This window comes from Haplochromis burtoni, unplaced genomic scaffold (genome assembly GCF_018398535.1).
Source record: "Haplochromis burtoni strain Fernald_Lab_line unplaced genomic scaffold, NCSU_Asbu1 Contig_402, whole genome shotgun sequence".
Lineage (NCBI taxonomy): Eukaryota > Metazoa > Chordata > Actinopteri > Cichliformes > Cichlidae > Haplochromis > Haplochromis burtoni.
Window position 1 is genome coordinate 531560 of NW_024582763.1, and position 7145 is coordinate 538704.

A 7145-nucleotide genomic window follows, 5' to 3' on the forward strand; every position below is an offset into this window, starting at 1 on the left:
TGAGGGAGTAGTATTATTTATTATATATATATTATTTTATTAATTGAATACATAAGAACGTAGTTATTTCTCCTCATCATATATACCGTAATAGGGTGTAGGTACCCTTTTTTTTTGAAAGTAAGTAGAATAACTATAAATTATTATTTATTGAGAAAAGAAAATAAAATATATTTCCTCATAACCTTTCACTTACCGGCGGCAAGGTGGAGAGGGGTGTACACACTTTATGATACTAATTTCTATCATTGGGGAATAGTTGTATATTGGTGTCAAAAGAAGGTACCACTGCCTGCTTCACCCCATGAGCCATAAAATACAAAGCTTTGGGCCGGATTTAGGGAAATGGTGGAATCTAAGAGCTTTGTCGGCTCTTATTAGGAAATCACTAGTTGTTTAACAATGAAATACCCACTTTTGTTTGTCGTCATTTCTTTGTCTCTTGTAGACCCTTATGGAACTTGTTGCGACTTGTTATTTTGTAACAGACGGTTTTTCATTTCTCGTGGTTATTTTATTGCTTTTCCTTTAATCTTTTTGAAACCAAAATTTATAAATTTGTAGTTTATTTTTAATTAATTTCCCCCCTTGGAAAAAATATTCTTATATTTATTTTTTATATATACACACATTCTATTATTTTTGAATGGTAGCGCGGAGCTTCGCGCCCTTTTTCATTTGGGTTTCTCCTGTATAAGACCAGGCGTTCGGCAACCGTTGGATATACAATATTCTTGGATACAAATTATAAAAATTTAATAGGGAAAAAGTTTTGTGTATAATGTAATAAACCCCAAAATAGAGCATCAAAAGGTAAAAGAATTTGGGATAAAAAGGTGAAAAAAAAACGAAGGGGGGTTATAGAGCGTAGTTGGGCCTCACCTTTTGATCTGTTTTAGCCTTTTTGGTTTTTTTATTTTTATTGAAGGGTTTTTTTTTTCTCTTCCCCCCTGGTTCCTATTCGCAAGCACCCCACCTTTTGGATTTATTGTATTTTTTTTCCACCGCTTTTGATCAACACATCACACAACACAACATCGACAATACACAACACACGTTATTAACAACACACCCACAATCAAGCAAAAGTCCTCAGCTCACCACCCAATCAAACCAACCAAACAGCAGCAAATCGTTCTTTTCTACACACATTTGTACTTTTTTGCCCAGAAGGATTTTAATTCTTGTAAAGGACCTGTGTTGATGTTTGTCCACAGGGTTTCTCATTATATTTATAATTTTGGTATAACCCCTTGGGCCAAGGAAAAAATTTTGGGATACCAGCCACCGGGGGTTTTTTTTTTATTTTGGAATTGGGGGGGATTGAAGGGTGACCCCCAAAAATGCCACAACTGATGTTAAAGCAAGTTAAGCCTGAAATATGTTTATTCGCAATAATTTGGGAAAAAACTTTGGGGGGCTTTTGAACCAGTTTTTAGGCTTAAAGGATTAAGCAGTTAAATTTTTTTTTATGGCAATTGGGAAAAAAAAAATAGGAAAGGATTTGGAAGCCTTTTGTTTGGGCCCCAGAAAAGTTTCTTAAGGTGTTTGAAAGTCGTGGAAACTGGTTCTTGGTCTTGAAAAATTGGTTTTTTTAAGCCCGTTGAACTGCTTTTCCTGGGAAAGCTTTGGGCCCCCCCTTTTACCCCGGGCGAAAGACACCCCTGTCCAAAGGTATCCTTTAGAAAGAAATTGTCCCGTTTCAAAGCGGGAGAAACCGGCGCCCCGAGAAAAACGGTTTTCGCCATGCAGAAACAAAGAGTTTCCTTTGCGACTCCAGCCCTGGCTATACTGATCCAAAAATGGCCTTGGGGGGGCCTTTGGGAAGAAAAATTGCCTTTTGAAAATTGGCCCGCCCCACTTTAAATGGGAACCCCAAAAGAAAAAAGGCTGATTAGCCCGTCTGGAGAAGGTGGCCAAGAAAAAAAAAATGAAGAAAAATGTTGTCCATTGACGGTTAGGCTTGAAAGGTTTTCAAGAAGGATCTTTCTTTAGTTTTGGGTTTTTTTTTTTTTTTTTGTCCTGAAAAAAAATGACCACAAAGAAAAATAAATTTAATATGCCCCTGAAAAAAATTTTTTCAATAAAGCGCGTCTCATTCAGTTTTTTTTTGGCCCTTCAGTTTTTATTTTACTCCATTTGGAAAGAGCGGGTTTTTTTTGCCCCCCCTCCTGGGCAAGTTTTATTTTTTTTTCTTTGTTGGGTGGTCTGTTTGAAGAAAAGAAGGCTCAAGCCCCAGCACTCTGTTTATGAAATAGGAAACCTTTTCGGCTTCTTTGTTTTCCCTGGGGTAAAAGTTCCCTTTTTGGTTCCAGAAGGGCCCCTTGTTTTTCTTTTCTTGTTGAGGCCCTCCAGTTTTTTTTTTGGTTGGCTGGGTTTGGGGGGGACTTGGTTCAGAAAATTTTTCTTTTTAACGAAAAAGGCTTTTGAACCCTCTCCAAAAGCCTGGGGGTTTTGGGGGACTTTGGGAAAAAAGCCAGCTACGGTTCCCATTTGGTTTGCGCCCTTTTTTGGGCAAAAGGGTTATTTGGTTTTTGCCCCTCCAAATTTCCCCGGGTTCCCTCTTCAAAAGTTTTCGCTTTTTTCTTGGAGTATGGTTAGACCCCCAGGAAATGGCCCCTTGCCCCCAAATTAGACGTTACCTTCAGGGGTTCCAGTGTGGGAAACCGTGGGGGGTTTGGAAGGTGGGGGGGGTCACGTTTTGGGTTTTGTTGGGCCCCAGTTTTTCATAAAAAACGAAAACGAATGGGCCCCCAACTTTTTTTTGGTGGGTTGCCCCGCTTTTGAATTTTGGGGGGGGAAGCGCCCCCCCCCCTTTTGTTGCTTGAATTTGGGAGCCTTTTGTGGTGAGCGCACACACACACACGCAACCACATGGGCAGATGTGCGTTGCACGTACATAAAAATATAGGAACGTGGGTTTCTTAGGATTCAGAGCTGAGAGAACACGTGCGCCCGGCTCTCGACTTATGTTGATCTTTTTTGAGGTTTTCTTTCCACTCAGTCTACTTTTCTGCCCTCTTCTCTTCCTCCTGTTAGTTTTTTGCCCCGGCATACTTCTTTTCTGGATCTATCTCCTTGTCTTCGTCTCATTGCTAAGCAACAATGGCAGCCATGACAGATCTCTGCTTTGGCTCACACAGTGTCACATCTGACTTTAGCCAACCCCTCCTTCTTTCCCTCATAAACACACATATACACCCACATGCTATACAACCTAGTGCCATGCTGGTTTATGATTCTGAAACCCACCCCCACCCACAAAACGGCTCCCTAGTCAGCACCCCCCACACTAAGGTGACAGGAGTGAAGCGTCCAGCTGGATGGAGCTGTTGTGGTGCTCTCCTCAGGGCTTTGATCTTTTGCCCTTCATCCCCCAAAGCATTGCCTGCCCTGCCAGCCTGGAGAGGGGCTGGGTCATTTCTTGATTTAGCACTGCACAGGGGACAGAGGTCCGAGGAGGCAAAAGTGTTGGAGAGATGTGACGCATACTTGTGCCGGGTTTTGCGACAGCTGGGACAAGGTGGAGGCCCTTTTTCTAGATCATCCGTCCCCTGTGCCCCACCAGCCAAGGCAGCCTTCCCTGCCTTAACGTCCCCCTAGCCAGCACTCACTCTTGGCTCCTCTTAGCTCGACAGCACAGACTCATTGTTTTTAAGCCTCCCTCCGGTCTCTGGGGAGAAGAGGGAGAAGGCTGAGGCTCCCTCTCTCTCCCTTTCCTCGGTACCCCTTGATCCCGGCCCCATTTTTTTAAAGCTTTAAGACTGACCTGTCAGCCACTCTCTCTTCCCCAGAGTCAATGTAGGCCGGCCCCCTTAAAGAGCCATCCGCATCGGCCTTCTGTTTGAACAGGCCCCACCAAAAGACCCCTTGTGCTGCCCTTTGTGTGCACATAAATAAGATCAGAGTTAAAGTCCCTGTGCTCTTGTGTGCAGAGACGGATCCTGTGGGCTAGGAGGACTAATGCCGCTTGGCAGGCCCATTGATCCCAAAGCTCCTCACAGGACGTTGCACAGCTTTGCAAATGCCCTGATGCCTGGGGAAATATGGCTTACTTGGGAAGCTTAAATGGATGGCCCAATACAACGTTTTTTAGTGGTGCCTTGCGGTTGGGTTTTAATCTTGGGTTTGGGTTTTTTGACGCAAAATGTTTGGGGTAAAATAAATTGTAAAGCATAAGTGGTTTGGGTCTTTTTTTTTGCCTCCATTTCTTTTAGTCAGACTGGGGCTCTGGACAGCGTCAGTGCGAAAAATGAAAAACATTAGTATATATATATATATATATATAACTCTGTAGAGTTTAGAAACTAGAAGATTGGTGAATATATCGAAAGAAATTTGAGAATAATTTGATTTTTGCACTATAAATGTCTTACCTTTTGACCTCTTAACCTAACCTATTGTTTAATTAGAATTATCTTATCTTATCTTATCTTATCTTATCTTATCTTATCTTATCTTATCTTATCTTATCAGAGTGCATTTTGGAAGAAGACGCTGATTTAAAGCCAGGATGAACTTAACCTGACTGTAACTGTGGTTGTCTTGTACTGTGTATTTCAACAGCAGATGCACAGAGAATGTGTCCTGTGTTGCTATTGGTGGCTGTAATAGTAGTGGGCGTGGCCAGAGGAGCTGAAAGTCAATGCTGGGACCATCCCGTCTGTCAGGAGGTCAACTCAGAGAGGAGCATGATGGTAAACGCACACATGAGGCTGAACCAAAGCTGTGAAACTGCAGGCCAAGAAGAGCTGAGGATAAATAGTGAGAAGTTTACCGTGCACAGATGATTTTAAGGGCCCAAGGTTGCATACAGACAGATTTGTCAGTGCTGCTGACCAAGTAGAATTACAGAGGTGATTCCACCATTCAGCGTTTCTGATCGATAACTGACGTCTTGATGTAAAATGTTACAGAAATGACAGAAAACGAGGGACAGAAGGCCATAAATTCAAGGCCACAAACAAATCATTAATTTGATGCAGCATCATGATGGACTGTATATAAGAGATGAGTCACTGTGAAGTCATTTACTGGGTTTCACTGGTAGACTCAGCATGGGTGGGTTTTCAGCCTGGGATCACCTGAACTCCCATCATTTGAGATTGGAGCAAAGGGAATTATGGGAAAACGTTGTCATCTAAAATTTGGTCAGATGATAGCCTTTGATGGTTTGCACGTTTTGTCCTGCAGGAGTGTATTCAGCTTTGCCACTATGAAAACAACGAGAAGCCCATCATCCCTGGTGATGCCCACCTGCAGCCTCCTCCCCCATCGGGCCCTCTTTCTCTTTTACCTTTCCCTCCGCCCTTCTTCTCCTCTCCTCAGGCCAAACGCTCCTACTCCATGGAGCATTTCCGCTGGGGGAAGCCTGTTGGGCGAAAACGCCGCCCGATTAAAATCTATACCACCAACGGTCTGGAGGAGGAGTCGGCGGAGCTTTTCCCCGGTGAGATGAAAAAGCGGGAGCTCGCTGGTGAGATGATGACGATGGACGATAACGAGGGGAAGTTAGCAGAGGGGGGCCAGGAGGAGGTGCCAGATGACAGCCATGAGAAAAAAGATGAAATGTACAAGATGAAGCACTTTCGCTGGGGCGGCCTGCCGGCAAGCAAGCGTTACGGCGGGTTCATGAAGAGCTGGGACGAGCGCAGCCAGAGGCCGCTGATCACGCTCTTCAAAAACGTCATCAACAAAGAAGCCCAGGAGGAGAAGAGGGAGCAGTGAGGAGGGAGAAAAGAGGGAGGGATGGAGAGAAGACGAGCAGACAGAAAAGTTTTATTCACAACTGCAAACAAGTCCTGTGACTAAATACAAGATGTGTTTTTGTCATTGCCACATTATGACAGGGTTATTAATCCACGAGCGCCGCATGATGTAATACGTCCATGAGCAGCAAATATGAAATTATTTGAATACCCCAGTTTTCCAAGTTTTTGGATATTTTGATTCAAAACACGGTAACCACCAAATATTAACAGATCCAATCAGCCTTTCTGCACAAAACAACGTTGGGGCTGCTTTCCATTTGTTTTAGCTGAATAACCAACGAGGAGAGAAAAGAACAAAGGGAAAGAGAGTGGTCTCATGTCACTCAGGTTAATAATGCTGTCTTATTCAGGGGTAAACAAGGAACAGTATCTTTCCCATCATGTTTGTAAGTCCCTGCCTCCCAGACTGATATACTGGACCTAACACAGAGTTCTCGATGCTTCAGAAGAGTCAGAACTGTCATTGAGGTCATTACACTGCTGTCATTATAATCCCCCAGAACAAAAGTACAGATTTAGTTTTATTGTGACAGATAATGTCCAATGGAAGCTAACAGCTCGCTCAGTGAGATGCAAGTAATAAAAAGGATTATTATTATTATTATTTTTTTTATCTTTGTCATCTTTGTGCCAGAAATGAGAAAGAAACACAGAAAGAAGATGAGCGAGAGAGAGTGGGTGAGAAGAAATGTTTCATATAATGCAAAAAACCCTGTAAATCGCATAAAAACATAAAGATATTTGCAAGCAAAAAATACAATGCATGTTGTTTTTCTATCTGATTCAAAGAAAAATACAATTTATAAAAACTATGTAATAAAGATTATTCCTCACGCATTTACATTATAGCCATATGATGAATAACTGATTATAGTGAGTGCTTCAGTAACAGCTCTGAGCAGCACGTGTGTGTAATACCACACACAGGCCACAAGAGAGCAGCACTGTTATACAGCTTTACAGACACGTCCACGGCTGATCAATTGAAAGGTTTATTGTACTTTATTAATAAATTAAATACTTTACATGTGACACATTTCACAGAAGTCGAGCTCAATAAAGAAGCTTCAAGAAAAAAGCATAGAGTCAAACCAAGGACATTACTCCTGCAACATGAGCATTGTCTACGCAGCCAGAGGTATTTATCTTAATTTTAATTAAAATCATCAAAGGTTGCTGAGTTTTCTTCTGATTTTCAAGCATTTTAGTTTTATACAAATGCTAGAACTGTATTTATGACATAGCTCAGTTTAAAATGAGTTTTAACTGACAGATTTGCTTCATCATTTTAAGGGATGAAGGGTCCTGTCCTGGCAACGTCTGACTAGAAACTAGAGCAGCAGATGAGTCACAGAGTCCCTCCTTACTCAGTCC

The 7145-nt window shown here is 42.3% G+C and overlaps 1 protein-coding gene across 2 annotated transcripts in view; it reads left to right on the top strand.

The window, feature by feature from the left end:
* The window catches only part of LOC102312797 (pro-opiomelanocortin-like), a 7129-nt gene extending 583 nt beyond the window's left edge, over nt 1–6546 (top strand). Inside the window, exons 2-3 of one of the 2 annotated variants that reach the window (XM_014340908.2) lie at nt 4570–4697; nt 5194–6546. In XM_014340908.2, the coding sequence (XP_014196394.1) occupies nt 4581–4697; nt 5194–5727 (651 nt within the window). In that variant the 5' untranslated portion in view covers nt 4570–4580 and the 3' untranslated portion in view covers nt 5728–6546. 2 annotated transcript variants of the gene reach the window in all.
* Nucleotides 6547–7145: the final 599 nt, after the last annotated feature.